The 25,277-nt window shown below is 38.6% G+C and overlaps 1 protein-coding gene across 1 annotated transcript in view; it reads left to right on the top strand.

Moving 5' to 3' along the window:
* bckdhb (branched chain keto acid dehydrogenase E1 subunit beta) overlaps window positions 1-25,065 on the top strand; it is a 45,118-nt gene extending 20,053 nt beyond the window's left edge. Inside the window, exons 9-11 of the mRNA XM_083901236.1 lie at window positions 13,285-13,371; window positions 21,624-21,775; window positions 24,638-25,065. Of these exons, the coding sequence (XP_083757362.1) occupies window positions 13,285-13,371; window positions 21,624-21,764 (228 nt within the window). The 3' untranslated portion in view covers window positions 21,765-21,775; window positions 24,638-25,065. The remainder of the gene's footprint in view (window positions 1-13,284; window positions 13,372-21,623; window positions 21,776-24,637) is intronic.
* The last annotated feature ends 212 nt before the right edge of the window (window positions 25,066-25,277 follow it).

Genomic DNA, 25,277 nt, shown 5'->3' with positions numbered 1-25,277 from the left:
TGTACAGCAGAGTTGAAAGTGACATTGTGTTTCTTCTTTCATTTTCTGAATGATGAATTATTAAGTTGACTTTCATAAATCACACATTCTTTTATTGAAAGACAAGTCCATGAGATGCAGTGGGCTTAGAGGCCTCTCGGTTAAAAAAAAGTCCCAAAAAAGTCTCTTCTGTTAATTGGTGACCACAACGAATTATCCTGTAATTGTTTTTCTTCTCTTTTTTACCACTTTGTTTTGCTTAATCTCTGTTATTTGAATCATCCTGGAGTGTTTTTTTTCCAGACCCAGGTATTAAATTAGTCAAGGCATGTCCTCTTAGCAAGTCGGTGCTAGCCCATGAATCCCATATGCTCGTATAAAAGATGTTAAGAGATAGACCATCCAAATTCTGTCCTTTGGGTGTCGAACACTCTAATAGCAGCGATTTTTCACAGCTGAGAAAAATATCAGTAAATCCATAAAAACTTCTCAAACCCTTCCTCCGACATAATTCATTCCTCTGCTGTCCACTTGTATGCTTATTGTGTGGCCTTTATTTACTTTTCTCTTTTTGGCAGCTCGTATGTTACAATTGATTTTGTTTTTTGGAAAGAGAGCGATATGAAAACATTTGTAAACAATTTTCACACAAATAATATGATCTCAAGTCTGAATGAATGTGGTTATAAATATTTGTGACCCCAATAAGCGTCTTTGGGAGATGAGTTATGACCAGAATTGGGTTTAACTTGGATTGCCAGGGTATTGAGAGTGAGTTGCAGTTATTGTTGAAACCTGTTGGGATTATGACACATTAGCATAACATTAGCATTAGCAGCCGGCAGTGTAATGTAAATAATTGCTGAATTACCGTTGAGTTCATTATTTGCTGATAGAAATCCAGTGCTTTAGCCTGTCTCTGAATGTCTAGTTACTTGAGTATATACATCTATAAGAATGAACACTGTTGTTTCCTGTCAGGGGCCATGTCAGAGGCATTACCTTGGTTGTGTGACGTAAGCTAGTGGAGCTGTATAATGCTAAAGTGCTCGTCATTATTGTTTTTTTTTAAAAGAGGACATTTTTATTCACCAAAAACATCTTCCGTAAATGTATATTTGGGAGTAGTGCCAATGGTTAAACTTTACTGTCTTGACTTGAGATGGTCTGTAGGTCCCTGGTGTGCCTGGTAACTGTTTTCCCCAGTCCATTGCCCTCTCTTAAATGCGTGTAAAGACTCCCCCTCAATAGATGTGTCTTTTGGCCTGTGTTCCATCTGAAGTCTATGGGGCTGCAGCACTGTCTGGATCTCAGCCCTGTGATGCAACCAATTTGGCTGAACCTGTTCAACTCTCAAAAACACATGCAGGAGCAGTCACTTTAGGACACACAAGTGCACAAGCATCACAAGTTTCGCGGCATATAAATCAAAATTGGCAGTCGCAAAACAAAGACAGAATTTCGTGGATAGCTTTTAGAGAAAGGTGTTTGTGTATGTGTTTGGATGGGGTGGTGGGGATTCATGTTGTTTAAGGAGGAATGTGCTGCAGCATCTGTTTTCTTCTTGGAAGCGATGCTGGTTATGGTGTCTGTGTATTCTGAGTGCTCTGAAGTCTGTTGATTCACTGTACAGATAAGGCCTCCTTATCAGGACTCCGCTCACTCTCCCCTCACTCTTCTGGTTTAAAGCTGTAATGTGTGTGTAATGTGTGTCCCGAGTCAAAGACGGCAGGTAAATATGAAGTAGTCGGACAGAACATGCAGTATACTCAGATAGGTTTGTCATTCCCTGAAGTGGAAAAGGGCAGAAAGGCAAATAGACTCAGTGTTTTCTGCTCAGTTTTTTTTTAAAGTTGAGCATATGTTTTTTATCCAAAAACAATGTTTTTTTGTTGTTGTTGCTGTTACTTTTATTACCACCTACCATTATTATATGGGGTGAATAATTTGTCATTTGAAGTTGCCAAAATATGCTTGAGCAGTGCAGTGCACCATGGACTGATGGAAAGTTAAAGAGATAATACTTGGCAAAATATTTAATGGTCTGTATTTTTGCAATAGAGATCCTGGCCTCCTCAAATGGAAACTGTATTTTAATAATGAACAAAACGGACTGTGAAGCAGTTCAAACTGCAACTTTAATATTTATGTCTACTGACGATGTTTGGCTAAACTAACCATATCTTTGCTCTGATTATTACCCTTAACTCCACTCTCATCATCTCATCAACATCAAATTTGCTCCAATATCAAAATATTTGAGTTTCAGACATATTGTGCCCAAGTGACTTTTCAGTTTCATGATCAATTTTTCTTACGGCAAGAATCTGCCAGGGGAATTTTCATCTCCCCAATTTCGTCACAGGCTTGTTCTGCCACATCTGGCAGCAGTAGTTTAAATAACTCCATAATAAACATTGCCTTTAAGTTAATGATGATGATGACAATGGTGTCAGCTGGTTAACCTCTCCTTCTGGTGGTCAGTGGAAAATGTACAATATAATAGACTTATTTTCATGATATAATTGAGAAGCCAAAGAAAAGTGACAAATTTATATTTTACAATGGCGAGACACTTTTCCTATTCCATCACCAAAGAAATCTGCAGCCTCATTATCCCTGCGCCTCATCTACAACTGTAAAGTCCGTCCAACAAAGCCAGGTTTTTGAGCAGGTCGTGCGGAAATTTGTTGAACCAAGTCTGTTGGCAAGAGCTGGTTTAGAGTACACTTACTTGATCATCATGTGCCTGTTCCATGTCAGCAGAGCACAGCAGTTTTTGTTTAACTTGTCACTACTCAGATGATGCTTAAACCCACCCTTAAAATTGTTCACTGTTTGTTGTTCATCTTGCCTTGCCACCAGATCTACAGAGTCTATCTTGACAAAGTCTCAAAATATAATTCGAAGCAGCAGTCACACAATCACTTTTAAATCGTAGTGGATTCCCCTGACCTTGTCTCAGCACCTCTTGTGTGTTTCTATGGAAGGTAACTGGGGAACTTAATGCAGAAATGATCTTCTGTCCTTCAGTTTACCCAGACTAGCCTTGATCATGTCATTGTAATGATGTAGGGCAGCAAACAGGTGGGCTGCAGATGACTTTTCAACAAGGACTTGTTTCTGCTGCATTTTAGACATAGATCATTATTAGTGTGTGTATCAGAGCAAGGCCACAGGAAATATTGTCCAGAAAGTACCGGTAGTATTTGACTGTTTCTGATTCTATGACTCTGTTAGGCCAGAAACATAATTTTCTTAGTCACCCCTCTTTCCCACTGTAATTATAGATTATTCGGTTTACTGTCATTATTGCTCATTTTCTTGTTATTTTGTATTCAAGTCTAGATCTATTGAGTTGCCTTACAGCCCTTGGTTTGATGACGTGTCCAGATTTGACAGTCATCTCCGCCTTTATCTAAATATGCGGGCTGAAGTGAGGCCAGGATGGTTTTCGTTTCAACCTACAGGTCTCAGCCAGTGTGTCGTCCCTTGCACATACTGGCACAGCACTTCTAATGTCTTTGGCCTGCTGTCACACAGACTGGAAACAATCAAAGTAAAAGAAAATGGCAGAGAAAGAAAGTGGACAGAGGTTTGGGCCCCACTCCTCTCATTCTTATTACTGAAGCCCACATCTGTAATTACAGTGTTAACACGAAACCTTGTAGAACGAACCAGTAGGACACTATGAAAGAAAGGAAGAAAGAAAACGTGGGGCTAGAGAAAGCCAAATAAAGACTGGAATCAGGGGGTAAGAGGGGTTTATGCTTGCTTTTTGGCCAATACATGTGTCATAACTCTATGTGTCATACTTGTATCAGTGGAAAATTACTCATGTTTTTTTTGTCAGTGATTGATCCAGCTCCTCTTTCTCTCTCATCCAGCGTTTCTGGTGAAGTTGGCTTAATGCAGCATTGTAAACGAATAAATCTTTCAGTTTACAGCATGGTTGATTTATGTCGATAAGAAGTGTGTATCACAATATTTGTGGTCCACCAGTAAGACATATAAATGTCCCCCGTGTCCGCTCCAATCCCCACACTCGTGCCTCCCTGCTACTAACTTTTTTTTCCATTCTTGCTCCTGGCAGTGGCCCTGCTAACATTCCACGACTAGGCACTGGAGATTTCTCAAATTCTTCCGGGTGATGCTCTGTAGAGAAGTATGAACTTTAAATCTGTTTGTAAAGGCAACATAAAATACACTTTATGGAGGTTGGCTTTGGTTATTCTGTTCTACTACTTCTACTTGATTGAAAGTAGAGATTCTAAAAGTAATTCTACTTGAGCGGGACTAACCAGTCACCATCACAGATCAGTGTAAAGTGTCACTCACCCCAGGTTGTCTCGACACATCAAACATGAGGTTAATTTCTACAGTCAATAGATATTTGGTATAAGATAACAACAGCACTGAATTATACTGGCCCTTTTAAACCATTTGACTGGTTGTAACTTCTAAGTGCTACGTCATCAAATTTCCATTGGAGAGGACAGAGGATCCTTGGCTAGAGGAGTGGGTGTTTGAGATCATCAAGGTCTGACGATAGCAGCACTGAGTGGAAAAGGTGGAGCATTTAATCTTATTAGAACTAAAATACATTAAAAAAAAAACTCATGCTCAGATTCAATATGTGGGTTTCTCTAGGTTTTTTTGTCAGTCACATTAACTAAAACTAAACCAGTAACTAAATGTTTTTTTGATCAGTACTAAACAGTTTATTTTATGCATTTATTTATTTATTTTAATTCCAGCTATAAAAAAAATCTATTAAATAATATGTAGTTTTCTTTCAATATTTCCAAAGTTCATTTTAAACATGATTAGGGATTGTTAACAGCTGTAGTAAATTCTTATTTGTCATGTTTTTCATTGACTTTCCAGTAACTGCATCTGACTTTCCTTAATTTCATTATCATTGGCTGCATCTGATTTGAGGTTTTGACCACCTTTTGACAGGAAGAATTAGCGTAAACTGCCAAAGTGAAAGAAAAAAACTGAATAGATGTTTTTCAATTTATGTATTTTTTGTTCAAGTAAAGTAAAGTGCACTTGAATCAAATGAAATAAAACGAGTGCTGATCGGACAAAGCCACAGCTAAGAACATTGGCATTTATAATTTGTCACTGTGACCCTTGTTGAAACTCGGTGACATTAAAACTAAATAACATGAATGTAATAATTTCTTCTTTTTAGTGAATGATGTATCCTTTATAATGTATTTGTATATACTATAGGCAAATGAAATGTAGTTTGGTAAATGATATTGACTGGTGTATGATTCTCTCCTTGACTTATTTCAAACTAAATAAGTTAGTCCCATGCTTGATAAAGACGGACGATATGGGTCATAGATTATTTCTCTTCATTTACCCAGTGTTATCTGGAGCCAGACACGGTTGCCTCTGTGACAGTCTCCTGCTGCTGTCAGAACATCATAAGTACTGGGAAACATTAAATATGTTTCCTGTTGTGTTTTTGTGATGTGCAGCAGCAGGTGGTTTATGTTAGTTTTTTTTTTGTCTTCATAGCTTCCTTCTATTGTTTTGTATCTGGTGGTGATTTGTAAGTGATTTAATGAAATGTGTCATGTTGCTAGTTTTAGCAGTACTAGATTTGGACTTTGCATCCTTATCTTTGTATATTCAATGGAATTTTCATTACTGTCTTCTGTGTTATAATAATGTGGGCTGGAGGCATTTCTTTCATCTTCTTAATTATTGTTACAGTTTGACTACATTTGAATGTGGTAAGCAAGCACTCATCAGGAATGTAGTAACATCATAGCAATGCTCCCAGATGAAAACTTGCACTGTGCTATATATATATGAAGTGTAAAGTTTACATTTTGAAATAGGATGTTTTCATAGTAACATTTTCATTCCACTATGAGTTTTCCCACAAGACTGCCAATAGGTTATTTCTGTTTCCTCAAGCGAGGCAAATTGACTACAGTTTTACACAGAATCATGTTTTGAGTAGAAAGAGAAAGCATTGCAATAACCTTTCCAAACACATGGTTAATCACATTGTTAAAGTTAACATATGGAACTCGTTCTAAATTAAGATCTGGTGCCAGTTTTTGAAACACTTGAAAGTATCTACCTTGATTCTGGCTTTAGGTCATCTAACTTTATTTTGCCTTTATTTTGCCATTGTACATTTTTCTCCCCACTCCATATAATGTGCCTCTCGATGGTAATGATAAAGATGCATGGTCTGTCCAGATAATAAGTGACAGACTTTGTGTTGATTTTTCATTCCACTTCAATAATTGCAGTCAATTTACTTACAATTTACAAATATTACATGATTTCCAAATAGACTGGTTACCCTGCTGTGTAGAAATCCTTCCGACAACGAGTTGCAATGTTGCATAGACAGAAACGATCTCTTTGTTATATTATACTCAATTTACACAGCCTATAAAAATCATTGCTTTATTTTTACTGCTTGGATGTCTGCTGGTGTGTATACAGCTACTTACTGGATATTCTCAAAGACCTGTCATTAGACGGAGTGTGTGCGGTAGTAACCGTGTGTGTGTACACACACAGTCGGCGTTACTGTGTGGATTCAAGGTGGAGGGATAGAGAAGATGTGTGTGTGTGTGTCAGGGAGTAATTGAGTTGAATTGGTTTTAATGGGTCTTTATGGGGTGTTTGGAGTTATTTCTGCTTGAGGTCTCCTGTGGCGTCCTGGCTCCTCCGGAGGATGGCTTGGCCCTCCGCCCTGCACCGAGGCTGATCTACGCTTTCTCCTCTACTCTTTTATCCTTCTCTCTCTTCCTCTCTACTTCTCACTTGCACTCCCTCTGTTGTGTGCAAGCAAGAGAGAGAGGGAGAGAGAATGAATAAGTCCATGGCACCAAAAGAGTGAGTGTTTGTGTTTCCTTCCACCCCATTTCTTTCTCCCTAGTACACCAAGCACTCACTCCTCCCCGCTAATCGCACAGTGCCACTTTAAAGGGCCGAGTGAGTAGTCAAGCCTCATCCTGACTCTCATTTGTCACAGAGATCACATGGTGTTGCATGAGTTAAGACCCTGTGGTGGCCAGGCAATTACAGGGTCAAAGGGAGGGAGCATAGCCAGCGGGTCCAGTGGCAAGAATGTCTCCTCAGTGGCGGCACAGAACTAAACTTTCTCTTCCTGTCACATTTTGATGGACGGCCTTAGGAAAGGAGAGACGTATTATATGGGAATACATGGAGTCCCTCACTGACTCTGTGTGTATTCATACAGGACAAGTACAGCACATTTTGTTTTTGTCATCCCCACTATTTTTAAATGATTCTGTCTCATTTTAGTGGCATAATAATACAGATCCAACAAATAAATGCTGGCAGCTTCTTCTGGAAAGACTCTCTCATGTTTTGAAAACTTTAAAAAAGGACATTATATGATCCTGCACAAGTCCCACATCCCAGTTTAGCTCCAAGTATGGACTGTTTTTTTTCTTCAATTTTTTCTCATTGTACACTGTCCTTTTAAAAATGAGTCAGTGCTCTGTCATAACCAGATATGTTATATTTGCAGATTTCTCAGTCTTTTTCTCAGGGCACCACCAGGTTTGATGTTTTTTTGTGCGTCAAATTCTGTTATCATTGGCATTTATATTAGAATGATTGTGACTGAAAGTTGGTCTTATATATTAGCAAGCTGTCAGTGAGTTAAACTCATATAAGCACATCTTGTATAAATCTGGTGTAATAAACCTTTTTCACAGCAGATGATTTTTGACATGAAAAAGAAATAGTAGTACATGGAATAGTCAGATAAACACAGGGTTTCTTTTGAAAATTTTATTTTAAAACTACACGTTTCCCATGTGTTGTGGATTAGTCCTAATACAGCGATTGAGAAATAGTTATACTGTATGGCAGGGGTGGGTGAAAAGGTCCAAAAATATCTCAATATCAGATGGATGGCCATAATTATATTATTTACAAATCGTTGCATAATTATTTGCTGCTTACAAATTATATGAATGGATACAATGTTTCAACAACTCTTATTTGTTTTAAACTGAAGCATTTGAGTAAATTTAAGGTCAATTGTGAACTACACATGCAAGAGAAAAATAATAAATCAATTTCAACGACTAAGTTGTGAAGGCTGGTGTCTCCATGTTTTCTCCCTACACAGCTAATCTGTGTGGCAGGGAGAATGCTAACAAGAGGTCATTTAATCACATAAGCACACTAGTGGTCAGGTGACATTAAATCCTGTCATTTAAATACGCAATCATGTCAATTTGCATATCTTTAAAACAAAAATTACAATATTATCTTAGACAATATACCTTACCCACGGCTACTGTATGGTCATTATACAATTGCTAACAACTACACTTTTAATAGTGGCCTAATACTTTTGTTCAGTACTGTATATCTCCTCTTAATTAAGATGAAAGCTTAAATACCATAACAGTGTCAACAGCAGGAGGTATCCAGTGAAAGTAAGTTGCTGTCATTAATTGCAAATCAATCAATGCTGACTAGGCAGTGTATGAACAGATCTGTGCAAATACACACTCACACATGCAGACACAAACTATATACATGTGCATATGGCTGTGGTGCATGTGCACTGTTATGGGCCCCCCTCTGGCTTTGTGTGTGTGTGAGTGAGTATATATGACATGGGTGAGTGACAGCTCTGACCTTAGCCTCTTGAGGCTATGCCAGGTCATTGGCCGACAGCCATTCAGTTTTGAAGTAGCAGAAGGGAGTGCTGGAACTGAGAGCGAGACTGACCACAGTGTTGAAGAAAGATTGACTTAAGGAGCACGGGAAGGAAGAAAAGAAGGAGCCTTATGTAGGAGGAGACGGAGTGAAGGAGTTGTGAGTATGGAGTGAATGTAGGAGGACAGACTCAACGCTGCTCATTAGGTTTGGGTGTGTATGGGAAAGGCCGTAAACATGACATTTCCCCCGCAACCAGGGGAATGACTCCAGTATCTAATGACAGTCCGGCAGCACAATGAGTAGTAAAGCTGCAGCCACCAGAGCTGCTGCCAAGCCCAACTGCCACCAGGCGGGAGTCTTTCTTTTTTGACTCAGAGCCAAGGCTGTGGCAGGGAGCAGGATGTATCAAGCTACCATCTAACAGAAAGTGAGATGCTGGCCTTATAAATACAGTACAGTAATTGACCATAAAACTTTCCACAAAATAGGAAAAGGGCAAAATCTAATGTTAGTGTGGACTCTAGCCAAGTAAAATCTGGTGGCAAATATTCATAAAGTCAGACAAGTCACACCTCATATGTTTATTTACCCAACCTAGTGTTGGCAACTGTCCGCCTTCTGCTGAAACAAAACTGCTGCTATTGAGGTGATGCCACAGTGTCTTAGTGGGCACTTAAATGAAGCACAGCTGTGGGTATGTGTCCTTGTTTTGTCATGTAATTTCTGTCTGGGATTTTTTAAGTAGCAATGGACAAGTTGACTAATTTATAGCGTGACTCCTTTGAAGATTGTACGCCTTTCTCAAAAGCAAGACATTGTTTGGAAACATGGAAAATTGATGTTGAAAGATCACTAAATATAATTCAAACACGGTAGAATTTTTAGATTTTAAAAGCACACATTGTAAATTCAGTCATCCACTGGAATTGTTTGCCACAACGCAACTACAGCACTTTCTCCTCACCCTTTTCTTTGTTCGTTTTTCATCTCTCATTACCATACCCCCATTGTTTTCCAGTAAAAATATATTTTACTTTGGTTAGTCTTAAGAACAGCTCAGGATCTTTTTAACAACACACATTTAGGACAATTTCAGTCTCGCACTCAGACCTATCCACTGTCCTCGACCAACATTTTTGCCACTGGTGTCTCTAGATTGACTCAAGGGAATCAAGATACTGGGTAATAAACCAGCTTAACAGTGTCCCCCTGCCATCATCACTTCCTTAAATTGTATGGGAAAATTCATGACATGTTTAACTGTCTTATGCTTAATCGAGGCATGTGAATTATCCTCTTGGATGCAGCTAAGCCATCATCTTCCTGCATTGTCCAGTGCACATCCTGTAGCTCAACCACAGCCTTAAAAGTAGTTACTCTACCCCTGTTTTGAGACCCAGCTTTACCATCATGAGAGGTGGCTGTCGTGGGTAAATAAGAGGACGAGTGACTTTAGCGAAAGGGTCAAACCACATGATCAGAGTGTATGTTTCTGTCTCATGAAATCCTATCCAGCAACCGGAAGCAACTGGGTTAAAGGCCTCAACCACAATTACTATGTGTAAGTTACTGTGCTGTCGCAGTCCTCTGTTAGGGATGTAAAAACAACATGTGAGTCTCTCATGTCTCTTGAAACTTTGGGGCTCATGTACAGAAGATTGTGAGCTTTACATAAATAGCATCTACCTCAGGCTGCAGATACAGCACACTCTGCCTCATTTTATATCGGATGTACCAAGCCTGCATCTCATTGCACAATCAATGCCTGGAACTGAAATTCAATTTAGTTTGATTTGTATACATACAGTATATCAATGCACTTAGCTTGTAAGGCAGAAACCCTATTACACTATTGTATAGTGAGAAGAGAAAGCTGTGCAGACAATGAGCAAGCTCTCTGCGTCAGTGGAATCTCTGGCAGAACCACTCGGAGATGTGCAGCCATATGCCTTGGCTGGTTGGGGTGAAAGGAAAAAAGGGGGACATGGAGTTACTTTTATTTAACCCGCATTAGTTATGGGACAGAAATATTTGCTTTGCAATAGGTCAGGTAGGTATTCATGATGTCCTTGGAACTTCACTCAGTCATGAAATGCATGACCTACCGTACCAGTTTACCCAGTGCCTTTGCTGTTCCAGACATTACTACATTTTGCCATTTTTTGACCATATTTTCATATTATGTGTTGGCATTGAGCTTTGATTCTGGAATAGCTTGCTCACTTAGCTAATGCCAGTCTGTGGACACTTTGCCAGTAACTGTCATTTGTGTTTACACGGCATGGATTTGGACTATTAAGTCTACTAAGTGGGTCATGAGTTTTCCCCAGGCCACAAAGTCTGAAATTGTATCCTACAATATTGTTAAAACAGAGTCGGGCTCCTTTCCATGTCACAAGAATCCGAAGAATGCACTCCTGATGCGGCAATGACAAATCTTCCTTCAGGGAGATCATCAACAGGGAGACCAAGCCAATGCTGGTGTCACAATGTAAATTGGACTTTAACACACTCTAAATGGTGTGTTTGTGTGTGTGGAGTGTGCATCTAAAATGAGAAATGGGTTCACTATCAGGGCGGGGTAGAAGATTGCTCAGCAGCTCTGTTTATTCACAGGACCTGGATGAGTCATAGCGCAAGGGCGAACTTAACAGTAACATGTCATATCAAGACATGGCCCTACTCTCAACCCTTCACTTGATTCCTCCTCACTGTGCAGATTGCCAACTGTTGTTACTGTCTTCCAGTGTTATTAACTTCCACATTCCTGAAGATGGTGTCATATAATCTGTGTATTTTGCACACTAAACTCGGTCACCCCAGTTGGTCAAAGATCTTTTGTTGCTCTTATCTGTAGATACTATCCACACACAAAATCAAGATGCAGAAACACACATTTGCTCCCTGACTAGGTAGCATATTCTTTCCTGATTTGTTGTATTCCTGACACGTGACTCCACTACCAGTGGTGAATGCAACATGGATATTGAATCACAAGCATTGCTGTTGCTAGTATCAATTAAAAATGTGGTTCATATAATACCTGTATTATATAATACAATACACAATGTGCAGGAGTAGGGCTGGCCGATAAAACGATAATGGTGTATATTGCAATAGAACTGGAAATGAGATAAACAGTGCACATCGCAAGACTTTACAGTCTGAGACCCAAGTATGTGTCGGTGTCCTTCTCTTTAAAGCTAACGTGATATATTTCATAAAAGAATAAATAGTAAAAAAAAAAGTAAATTGATACGATTTTTTTCCATATCGCCTTGCCCTGTGCAGGAAGAAAGCTGTTATTTGAGTTATGTGCACCAACAAATAAGGGCACATGCTTGTACAGTGTTTGTAAATGGTTATAGCATGTGCATTTATAGGCATGTTTGTATGAATTGATATTATAACTGATGGAGCCAAAATGTTCACCTGAATACAACACTGTGTTTAAATCAAACTGTATTAATTTGATCCGTTTCTTATTTAGCCCACGGCACAAGTAGGCAATAGTGGTACAGTTAGCCACAGTTATTTAGTGCTTCACAGCCAAACCCTGGACCTCAGCAATGTAAATATTTGCCTGTTAAGCATCAGGATGAAGCCCCAGAATTATCCTGTGTTTGATACCATGTGGTACCATTAAGGGAAAAATGTCAGGCTTAATTTGCAGTGCCATATGGACATGTGAGGCTCATTTATCAAGTTAAGATGGCTGTTTGGTTTGCGGCTTTCGGGGAGAGTCATGTGATGTTTAAATTAAAGTGCATTGCTGAAAAAGTGGCACACAAGTGATTTCACTGACACATACTTTCAAGTCTCGATGCATTTATTTTAAATCTGGACAAACATTTTTTTAAATCTCTCAAAATAATGGTGACGGGAATATCTCGCATGGGGGCCATAATTGATAATGATGGGTGTTAAGTTTCATCACAAATTTTTTAATGGAAAGGAATAGATATAAAACAATGTGGTTGTGAAGTGAAAAAGGTTTGCTGAGGAAGCAGAGAACAGACATAGCTTTGGTCTGGACCGGTGGCAAGTGAATGAGATTATAGTATAGTATTGGTTTTACGCTGTGGTAGATAACGGGTGGAGCAGAGTCATCCTTCTGCAATAATGTAAGGTTGCAAAAAAACCAAATTGCAAATGCCTAGGAGCTTGAGACCTCTAATGTCCATGATTGTCCAGTTGGCCTTGGGCACCAGCCTAAGTCAGCCCTCCAGCTTATAGTGCTGTCCATATCCATTATACAAATGCACACAAACATCTAAGAGGCAAACACTGTTTGACACCCATGCAGCCAAGTAGTAAGCAGATATAGCATTGCACAGCAGGCAGTATTTGGTTGGTAACACCCATCATCTGGCCGCATACACACTAGCCAATGGCACTACTCGTCAGTAACTTTCCATTGACAGATATGGAAAACAATTTGGAAATGGCATCTCCTTCTGTTTTAATTTCCACATTTTATCAGTGCTTAAGCAAATAATTGATGATTCATGATTATGCAAACGTAAACCATCATCACCCTCACTGCTTGTTTGAAACTTCAAAGGGTCAAATGGTAAAGCCTTGTCTCATCATCTTTTATGTTTTCTTTTTCAGTCGGTGGTAAAAACTGGGCGTTTGCTCATTAGTCATGAGGCTCCAGTGACCGGAGGCTTTGCTGCTGAAATCAGCTCCACAGTACAGGTGAGTGTGTGCCATCTGTATTTGAGAACATACTCTAGTTGAGATTTTATTGGGCCCTGTGGCTCTCAGAGGGTACGAGGTGGTCTTCAAAGGTACTGGTCTTAATAGGTTGCAGTGGTCTTGTCAATAAAAGCTCCACTTCGTAATAAAGCCAAAGTAGCTGCTCCCTAAGTGACATCTTTGTAAAGGTTAGGACATTGCCACATTGCCTTTTACCACCAACTTAGATGTTGGTGTTAAAGTGGTGATTTCCAAGAAGAATAAGCAACCGTGCAGACACTCTACATCTGTGTTATACATTTCATTTCTTACCATTTATTCTTTTGTATTTGTATTATAGGCATTAGCAATTCACACCACTTTTACACCAATAGAAAAACAGGTTTTTTTATTGTAATTTTAAATGCTGACAATGCTTAATACATGTGACACTGATGTAATTTCACTCTAGAATCCCACTGCTCTGTCAGTTCATATCACAGAGACATAATACAAATATTGCGTAGCTGATTTGCTATGATTTCCAGATGTCCTGGTCTCACTTGGAAAAAAGGGAGACTCAAGAGATTGCCTCATTATTGTTGTGTTTGGATGTTTTCTTTGGTATCAAAATTGATCCAGTGGATTTTGTCTGTACATGCATGGTTAATACAACACAAACTTCAAATTCGGCATAACTTTCCATGGTCTAAATGTGGTTTAAACAAATGTATGCTTAAAAGCAGGCCCCAGCATGGAGCCAACAGCTAATTCACTGACTGTAGGCCATCTGTCGAACACCTAAAGTAGTAAAAAAAAAAAAAAAATCTACATCAACATAATGCCTGGAGATAATTCTCAGTATCAGGTTTATTAAACTCAGCAGACACTGTTAATAATCCTGTAGGTCAACATCCCGTATAAGGTTTATGAAATACTACTTGATGATGGCAGTAGAAAAGACCTAGACATTGTAATCATTCTGCATCAAGTGTGTAATCAATTACTAAATGAAAACTCCCCTTCTTTCATCCTGATTACATCTGTTGCGTGGTGAGATAATTATTTTTAATGGGGTGTTTTCTCCCGGTGTGGCTTTTCACAGAGAATTCCACTCTCTGTGTCACTGAGCAATTTGTGTCAACAATAACATCTCTCCCCTCTCATACTCGCCTCCTCAAAAGTCACACAGCACTTTGTGCATATGTTGTGCTGATTCCTCCATATTGTGGATGAAGTCAGAGTTGAAGTTGAAGCTGAAAAATCAATTAGTCCTATCTTTATTTTCTTGTGCTCAGATATTGCTCTCTCCTCCTGTCAGTAAACGCTTAAATCGAGGATGGGCAATTCAAGCAGAACTGCTAGTCAACACAGCAGAATACTATCCAACAATTATTTGTAGTATGTTGCACTGTGTATGAGTAAGTATTTGATTTGCTCACTAGTTGCTCATAGTTTTCACTCATCCATGTGAAAATTATGAGCAATTAGCAAGATGGATGCTCTTGATAGACCCTTAGGCCTAGTGTCACACAGTTGAATACAATAATACACTTAATAAATATACCTTGTTTACTTGAATATAGTCAGCAACTTTATCCAACAATAAATTAATAGTAGAAATAAAAAAATAGTTTGAGTTTCGTCTAGTGTGAACTAATCTGTTAAGCATCTCTACTGGTTTAAGGGCCACTTCAACAACATAGATTTGATTTTGTTTGCAGTCTTGCAGGTTTTGCTTTATCTCAACTTCTAATGTGCTTCAACTCACGGGCAACCACCCTGACCTTGTTTTGTACGACACCTGGATCAACCTTTTCAACACATTTTCCCTGAAATGATTAAGTGTTGTTAAGCAGATGCAAACAGGCTCCAGTGGTTGCATTACGCCTGTAACTGTTGGGTTTCATTGTTTGACCTCACTGATAAATCATCTCAGCAGGACATCTCCCTCTAGGGAGAGTGTAGCCACAGCAATCAATCCTGGCCATTTAGAGCGTCTGACAGTGAACTAATGTCTTCATAATTCCTTACAGTTTGAAGCAAATCAACAATTCTTGATCACTAGTCTTCTGAGATCTTTTTGTGGTTCTCATAAGCAGATGGTTTGTGAACAGGAAAAAGTAAGTAGTGGGATGAGCCATTTCTTTAATTTTACAATTTGCAGCCAGCGACTAGCACTTGAGCACTGCCATATCAATTGTGTGCTTAGCCATATTTTCGGCAAAATAATACAAATGTTTGTGATTTATCAAGCAAATTAATAAACAACAGAGAATGGAAGAAGGATTTTGCTGTTTGAGTGGTTTGAGGGGGTTTGTGGTTGTTTTGATTGTTTTTCCTTCAGCGTGAATCTGGGTCACCATTGGATTCTATTACAACTGCTGTGAGTTTAAGCTGACTGCAGCCACTATAGCCTGCAAAAGAAAACTAAGTTGCCTTTAATACTCTTTCATGTTTGCAGTGGATTTGAAAATAATAATAATATATTTTAATCCAGTCCTTATAGCCGAGTGAATGAATAGGAATATATAGTATGTATTTAAAAGAAAAACTGGACTGTGATCTTGGCTTGGTTGGAGATTTATTGATTGAATGAATTAAAATGAAATTAATTATATATCTTGAGTAATGTATTTTTGCAGGTACGACAGTATGACCTTTGTCCACATTTTCCATAGTGCAAGGACAGAGTCGGTCCCTTATCACAGAATAACCATTGGAAAAGAAACAAAGGTCTATAATAATACTCAAGTACAAATGAAGTACACAAGTAATGGAAAACAGTATACTTACCACGACCATCGTCTGTGCTTGTTGAAGTGTCTCACCATATAAAAAATGGAAATCCATGACGAGCCTTTAGTTCAACATGAAAGTAGAGAAAGCCACTGGAACCTTGAATTCAGAGCAGTCTGACATTTGATTTTGTCTCGCAGGGATTACTTAACCTCATTTGTTGAAACTTTCCCCATGCTAAATATGAACAGGAAAAAGGAAAATGCAAAGCATAATAGCGGACATTTAAAAAGCAAATTGCAAATGGACTAAAATACCTCATATTTCTGTATGTGTCACCTCTCAGGAAGTAAAACCTGTGGCCAGAAGGAAGTAAACAACCGACAATTTCTTCTAAAACCACATACCTCATTATGCAGAAGAGTGACTATTACAGAGTCATCATCAAACTAGAGAACATACCTGTCTTTCTAATTAAACTGACACTCATTTGAGCACAAGATGAGTGGAGGCAAGGAAGTGAGTTGGATTTTAACTTCTCTCAAGTCCTCCTTTGTCAGCTTATAAGCCATTTATTAACCAGGGTCAAAACTATTTAACTTCATTGTGGCTTGACAAAAATTGTTTTAATACCTTTTGTCCATTATTTCTTTAGAGGATATTCATCCCCCAGCCTTTCCAGAAAGACCCATGTATGGTTTTATTTTGTTTGTTGTATGAGGAACCGAGGGGAGTTTGATAGTTTGGATATTTTCTTTGTCATATTTGGCTGCAGACTAAATGATTTAATCATGCAGGGCTCCTGACAAACTTTTTGCTTTGGTAACACTGGTGCATTTTCATTTTTTTTCAAGTGCACCAACACAAAATGTATGTCCACCCAAATGTTTCAACATGTTGCCTTTATCGCCACAATGTTAAGGGTTGTAAATAGAATAAGGTGTAGGTAAATGTTTGTCTTAATTTGAAGTGTCGTGTGGTCTCTTGTATTGAGTATAGACATCCCCACCTTTAATTAGCAAAAGAAAGTTGCTTGATGTCACAAAAGGGATTTTATTTCACGAAAATGTGCATTTTTAAGCAGGTGTGTTTTGGTGTGTGCCACAAACAGCCCTGCTATGTACTACTGAGTCATTAGAGCCATTTTATATGGATAACTTTTTCAAAACGACTAAAGAAAATAATGTTTATGTTTGTTCTGTTTCTGGGAATCAAGTGCCACTGTAAAAGCCCTGCTCCGATGTCACTCTCCATCTGGTCGTACACTAAATTGCCTTCAGAGGGCAGTTTTTATACAGGAAGGCTCCCTTTAAAACACTTCTGAATTGGATGCAGGTACTACCATGTTGGGGAGGAGGTTATGGAGGTTATATGATGTTGAACTGCTGCAGCTTGATCCTATCAGTAGCTTCATAGCCTAAAGCCCCGACTCACTCATTAGCCATTTCGTTCCTTCATATAACTGCAGGGTGTTGAGCAGAGTCATTTCTCACTTTCTGAGCTAAATCCACATTTACTGTTCAACATCAGCGTCACATTATCTACTTAATCTTTTGTGGCTAATGTTAGTTTTATTCACATTAATTAGAAAATGATTTAATAGGAATGTTAATTATGAAACAAAGGGATTTGTCTTCAAGATAACAACCAGAAGATTTCCCCAAAAAATCACAACCCAAATTGTTAAAATGGTCAGTGGTTTACACAAATATGCTATTCCTGTGGTTCCAGGGCCCCCTTTATGTCTCTATGCCCCCTTTATAAAAATGTATTGTCAGAATTCTGATGACTTTGTGCTTGTGTATTTGTATGTGTGGCAAAATGAAGAAATTACCCAGAAAAACCACACCATTGGGTTCATGTAATATTTCACTCGAAGTAGTCCGCAGTAAATGTACGGTATTTTGTTATCAAATTTGAATTTAATTTCTTTTGTTATCTTGGCAAGATGCTTCAAATTCTCCAAAATCCCTCCTTTTGGGTTGAGAGTATTTCTATTTCAAAAACTTCTATTCAAAAAAAAGTCAGAGTGCCAGACAACATGTTTAATGCACTGATGTAGTAAATGCTATGGGATTTTACATGAACAACGTCTTAAATTTGCGATCACTTGAAAACCCTGGAGTTTAGAAACCTGTTACTAACCTGCTAACATGGACCACCAATACGTTGGCAGATTGGACTGTACACAGTATATTCCCTTGGAAAGGTTATCACATTGAAAATACCATTCAAAGCATTATATATGTTATGAGTTTGGTTTCCTTCGTCTCTGTTTGCACAGATAACGCAGTTCTAGATAATTCACTGTACACTGCACAGTAACCTTTAGGTAAGTGCACCATCAGCTTGTCAAAGGTGTCTGTTAGTAGTCCGATAAAGCTGTACATGAGGCATGACCTTCCTAAGCTGCGCCTTGCCAACAACAACTATGTTAATAGGAAATGTTGACCAATACAGTGTTTTACAAGTGCATGTATATTTCTGCACCCATGCAGGATACAGTCCTTGTTTCACTTGCATGCCACATATTTTTATTTTTGAATGAAATCTGAGTTATGTGGCCATCCTCTGTCCAGCTGTGGTGACAGGCAGGCAGTCATTCAGACTACTGTACTTGTCTCCCTCTTCCAGTAAATGTATTTAGAGGAGATTACAGATGTGCCCTGGTACTGTCTGACTGGTTGTCAGTAGTTGGGCAGAGAATAGATTTCTAGGTTGTAATATAAGTTGACATGGATAATCACATTGTCATTTACACTGGAGTGAAAAGAAAACAAGATACCATGTGGTATTACTTTGGATGATTTGTAGGGAAAGTTCTTCTTCACTGGCTGCATAAATGCACCATTTCATAAATACCTTGCACAGATGCTCATTCACAGCATATGCTGTCAAATAAGTACCGGGGGAAAAAAGGGTTTTACTCTAGAAATCATAGATGAAGATTTGACAAGAAAAAACATCATGTCTGTCAAATCATATGCATCCAAAATTGCTCCAGGCTTATTCTTTTCAAGTACACTCCTGTTTTACTGTGCATTTCCCAAGTTTGTACCTTTTCTCGTGAATGAGGCTGAACTTTGCCCAATAAAACCCCACTTTCCTTTGTGAGCGAGGTGAAAGTTATGGCAAACATTGATCATTCAAATTATCTTTAAAACAAGACTGAACTGTTTTAGTGAGCTCATGTGTATGGAGTTAGTTTTTAATCAAATATCCACCATCTGAATCTTAATCAGATTATGCCTGCAGTATGCTGTTCATTGAAAGGCTCACATCAAACGCTAAGCTTTTTAGAGTCAAGAATTCAAGATTTTTTTGGATTTAATACACATCAAAGTTCGACTGTGCTTCAAATGTAGATGTGTGGGGTGTCATCTGCTCCAAGACCCTGGATATGTGTCAGCACATGTAAATGGTGTGCTTAAGCAAAAAGGAAAAAATGTAGGCTCCCACATAACTGGTGGTGCAGTGGCTGTTGTCAGGATCTGCCACAGCCTGCTAGGAGAACATTTTACCTGAGAGTCTCTGGTTGTTCTGAAGTTTATGAGGAAGGAGGAAACAAGGAAATGAAAGGTTCAGTTAGTGTTGTTGAACTAGATGTCATTGAGTGTGCTTTCATTAAAGCTGATTGCCCGCTGGAGCACACTGCCAGCGTGTCCAGTTACTAGCTGTTAACAGTGCCAGCACTGTCGAACCCTACACAACAAATCAGATGGGACTTCCTAGGTTTTGGGTTTCTTTCTTACTGGCACCAAAAGTCACTATGGCTGGTGGACTGGCCCTCGCTCACTAGCTTTACTGAATGATTGAAGCACATTAGGTGACTGTGTACTGGCACAGTTTTCAAAAAATCAAGTTTACTTAATTTGTCCCAAAACATTTAGGAACACATCCCACATAACATGCTGCACTCATGCAGTTGGTTACACTTTTTTTTTCTCATGATTCAACAAAACATCTTATAATTGGTTCTTTTACTTTTAATACTTAAAGTACGTTTAAAATCAGGTAGGTAAGGTAAGTAGGGTTGTCATTTTGGTACTTCTACTTTTACTAAAATAAATATTTCTTTGGTTATTTGTACTTTTACTTAAGTACTGAGATTCAGTACTTCTTCCACCACTGCATGTCGGCTGCACACGAACACAGAGCTGCACATTTCTGCTGTGTTTTCTCTAAACACTAAAGCACAAACATGGTAGTGCTCATCGAGTCTGACATTCCCTGGACTCCGCCAGCTGTTATATTTAAAATAATAATAATAATACTGTAGTCTGAAACGCACGAGCCCTGCTCTGCCAAACACCAAAGTGCAGCAACTTATTTGGTTCATAACGTGTGAATAAATGAATGGCTGACATTGTGATGCTGTCAGTGTCACAAGAAACGGGTCAAAGTGTCATGCTGTGCCAGGTGTATTGCACAAACAGGCAACATGCACAGATGTTGCTATGCAAATGTCATTAAGGCAGTATGATCTCATAAAAGGGTACTTGAGGGTACTTTAAATCTGTGTCCCTGAATCCAAGTTGTAACTCATCAGGGGGTTTGTCCTATTTGGATTGTTTTGATCAACTTCATCTTGCTTTGTCTCTGTGGGAGGAGGTCAAAAGACCATTAGAGACACGAGTCGTGGCTTGTTTTGCTCTCAGGCCAAAATTGCCTCAGCACTGGCCTTCTTTGATGTGACTGAATGAGTCATCTATGTTTGTAGAAGGTAAATCCTCAATGTCAGTAGAAATAAAAGCAAGGTGTCAAGTTGATCGACCACCTACAGAACTCGCCTACGCTTGATTTTCCAGTTAATATCATATATCCACTTGTTTTTGTCTTGGGAAATTGGGTGTTTCCGCTGCAAAAAAGGTAAAATATTGAGTTCTGTGAATGAGAGGGTTGGTTCTAGGGAGCTAAGAAGGCTGATGTTAGTTTTGGGACAAATTCCTCAAGAATGAACTGCTGGGCCAAGCAAATGTGCGTGATCGTTTAAATTTGGGGAAGATTGTCAAACTAAATCTATCAAAGAGGAATGCGCAGGCCTGTAATTTCAGATAAGCTCAAATCAGCCTGGAAACAAACAAAGAAACAAATTAAAAAAATAAAATCTGCCTCTCTCTTGGTTTTATGCATTGTCATTAATCATTTGTTAGAAGGCTAAGTGTGAAAGGTCAATTCTGACATTGGAAATCAAAATTTGACAACACGCGTTTCCAATGGTATTCAACGGTCTTCCTCAGGTTGAGTTGTACTCCGCTCCTTCACAAACTTAGATATTGGACCTTCAGTACAACCTTGTTCACCACAGATGGATGAAAGGTGATTACTTTTTTCCGGAAAACGATCATATATTACTGTTACTACATGCTGTCATACAAACATACTGTCGACCAATAGTATCAGAAACAAAAGGGCTGAATATGTTTGAATTCCGTCCTTGCATAAATTAATTGTGTTGGATCACTGGACTGTTAGGTCGATAATCACTGATTTGTCCTTAAATTGTGTTCTCTTGTGTTTTTTTACTTTTACAGGAGGAGTGCTTCCTCAACCTGGAGGCTCCCATCAGTAGAGTCTGTGGTTACGACACACCATTCCCCCACATCTTTGAACCTTTCTACATCCCAGACAAGTGGAAATGCTTTGAAGCAATCAAAAAGATGATCAACTACTGAACCCCCATGAGGTACAAAGATCTCACAGCTTTCACAGCTTTCACATGGAGCTAATTCCATTTAAGTCTATTAATCCAATTCCCTTAAATGCTATACTACTTTTATGCTTATAGCAAGTATTTACAGACATGCACTGACAAATAATCATGATGCACAATAATAGATTTACATTTGTACCTATTCGGTACAGAAAAAATAAAATAAAATACCAACTGTTATGTTAAAGTCAGTCAATATAAGAAATAAGGTAGATGCGTGCATGAATGGGACTTTAATTGCCAATAGACCAGTTCTAGATGGAGCACAGATTTGTCTTTTACCAGGAAGATGGCTTATGATATAAAACATGCCCTGCACTGTTTGATTGAGTTCCTGCCCAAGCACAGGCCTCCACCAAGAGCCAGTATCTGGAGACGGTTAGTCCTGTTCTTACTTTGACCACATGCTGGCAAGTTAGTCAAAGGTTGGGCACCTGTTTCTTCTCATCTACTCTACTGCTTTGCACAGTACTGTACATATGAAATCAAACTCCAGTGACCATAAGAGATTTCATTTCTATTACCATCTTATATTTAAAAAAAAAAAAAAAGTCCCTATACCATATGAAGGATACAACTACACAAACAGTGCTGGAGCATTTAAAAACAAAGTTGTGGCGATGTTATAATTATTGACCCTGACAGTCCACTAACCATATCGTAATGGTTTAGATTTTTTTTAGGAGTGATGTAACATTTTTCCAAAAGCAAGAGTTTAAAGAATATCATTATAGGATTTATACAAGATGGAAAAATCATGTTCAAAAAAAAAAAACTCAGGAAAAGAAATTAACACTCCAGTTGGTTAAATACTACCTGAAGTCAATGCAATGGACTTCAGAGAATGAGATAATTGTGATAAATTGTTAAAAAAAAATGAATTTAGTAAATGTTGAGACTTGAAGTTCCAATTATGGACCAACCTCGACCAATTCAGAAGCCCTCATTTACTATAATTCAACTTGATAAAGTCTGTCATTACCGTACTGTTAAATGTTCACATGCTGCAAACCCCACAGCCCTGTTTATGCAAATACTTTTTTATGCCACATGTTTATCTTGTGTAGAAATGTGTATCACACAAATTACATCTTTTCCATAAAATTTGTAGAGTGCCCCTTTATCACGGACTGCAAGTGCTCATTTTCAAATTTTCAATTGAACAACTCTCTGCTGCTGCTCAACGTCTTCTCAGCATGATTAGCTTTACTTAGCAAGCTTCTCACTTAGATTGGAGCTGTGAAACTGACCTGAGCATTAAGAAAAAGCTGTTGATCAATTATTAATTGAAAAGATTCCTTTCTCATTGCAAAAAAATAAACATGACAGCAGAGTCCAAACTCTGTACAAATGTATGTGTTTTATTATTACATCACACAAAGAATGTGGGGGCATTCATTAACTTTACCTCATTAACTTTGTCAATCAGCAAATCACTTAAATTATCTGTTTAGCTAACAACTAAATTTCAACACACTTATATTATTATTTTCCAGTTGTACCACTAACCTTTGACTTTCCATTAATGCAATACAGCAGCAGTTATATATAGTAAATCCAGGAACCCAATGATAGTTTTGCTGTAAGTAGTAGATTTGTGTCCTGCTGTTGCAGCTGGCCTTCATAGGATCTGTCCATTCTAAAGCCCTAAATGTAGTAAAGTATTAAAAAATGTTGAATTATAGAATTAGCTTGTTGCATTGACCCATGAAAAGGTGCATTAGTACAGCAGTAATATAAGACAAAATGTTGACCTATCACTCACAAACCTCCCAACATGTTCAGGTACCGTATTTTCCGAACTATATGTCGCACCGGAGTATTAGTATTATTCGCATAAGTCGCATTGCTCTATAAGTCGCTTTCCAGCAGCACGCTGTTCAAGAACCCATTTGTGGACTTGTTCCTTCAGCTCTGGCCATCGCGCTTTCAGCCCGCAATTAGCCTTCTTTGATTTTTTTCATAGAAGTAAGAGTTACCTCTGCTTTTCGCCAGTTTTTCTGTTCACTCCAAACTTTCTTTCCGCTGCTCGATTACCGTTTTCGGATGCATACCTGCATATCATTTGCAGTTTAAATTTTGAAGTATAGCTTTTTCTTTTTGGTGGCATTTTATCTGCGTTCTCTCTGTCTTTATGGTTTACTTGTGCAATTATTTTGGTGGTGTGGACCATGCCCTCTTGTGGTCATAGATTACATAGATCACAAGTCGCTTCTAAATACAGGTTGCATGGCCAGCCAAACTAAAAAAACGCGACTTATAGTCCGGAAAATACGGTATGTTTACTTGCGGGTAACATGCCAAGTTAACTCTGAAGCCCCTTGAATCGATGTGAAGCTCAAGCATTTTGAAGATGGTGAATCAGCTGTTTTGGGTGTATTCACATCTGTATTTTAAGGTGGTGTCATCAGACACACAAACCTGATTTTAGTGCCAGGTGTTAACAGTCTTTTACAAGTCGTGGATATATTATGCCCCATTGAGTTGTGTAAACTCATGCAGCTTTCTCATTGTTGGTTGGACTATTGTCTTTCATTAGTTGCAGAAGTGTTGACAAATGCTTTGAGACTCTTGGACAGTCAGGGTGCCAGATTATTGCATAAACCACTTTTATTGTCACGATTACCTTGAGTCATAACAATTAAAATGTTGGCCTCAATAAATAAGTGGGAAATAGCCACTAAAAAAAAAAAATACTAAATTGAACCCAACACATCGTCACTCATCCTCCCTCCTCACCATCTCCATCCAGCTCCACTTTTCCTCCCCACCTGCCATATGCCGCGGCTTGCCAAGGTATTCACTTTAACTCAAGGAAGCTCTCTCCTTTTCCAGAGTCAACGTCTGGTAGGCCTGAACTCCACGCTCTCCCTCTTTTCCTCTTCATTTATCCAATCAGTGGAGAGCAGCCAGGAAAAGACATTTTTTCACCATCAAATCAGGAAGCACTATCCAGATGTCCCTCTGTGTCATCGCGCTAAAAGACTGTTACAGTACCTTTGGAGTATGAAACCTTATTCTGTTGCAGTGGAAAAATGACCTGATCCAATCTATGAAACTCTACACCGGCTTCACTCATAAGTCGAAGTTGGATACTCTAGGTAAAATACATTTTTGGTGGCGTTTGTGACTTTCTGCCTTTCTGTCCTCTTATGTTTGATTAAATGTCCCCAGGTTTGCCCCGGAATGTTTTTTTGGCATTAATTTAACCATATTGTACTAATGGCATATATCTGTGGGTTTTATGACAAATAAACAATTTAACATGGTCATTTGCATTGCCTTGAATTTGTTCACTGATTAATTTTGGCTAAAGAAAATCCAACACATAAGTAAGAGAAATACTGTACTTGCATATATTCGGAATTTGGCCAGTCTTTTGAGGAGAGATATTAATTTTACAATGCCAGGTTGTATCTTACATCTTCTTGAACACTTTTATTACAGCCAGTGTTGCTCTGTTCCAGCTTTTTTT

The sequence above is a fragment of the Microchirus variegatus genome (genome assembly GCF_963457635.1).
Source record: "Microchirus variegatus genome assembly, chromosome: 1".
Taxonomy (NCBI): domain Eukaryota; kingdom Metazoa; phylum Chordata; class Actinopteri; order Pleuronectiformes; family Soleidae; genus Microchirus; species Microchirus variegatus.
Note: the sequence above shows the minus strand (reverse complement) of the source record. Positions and strands in the feature narration are given on the sequence as shown.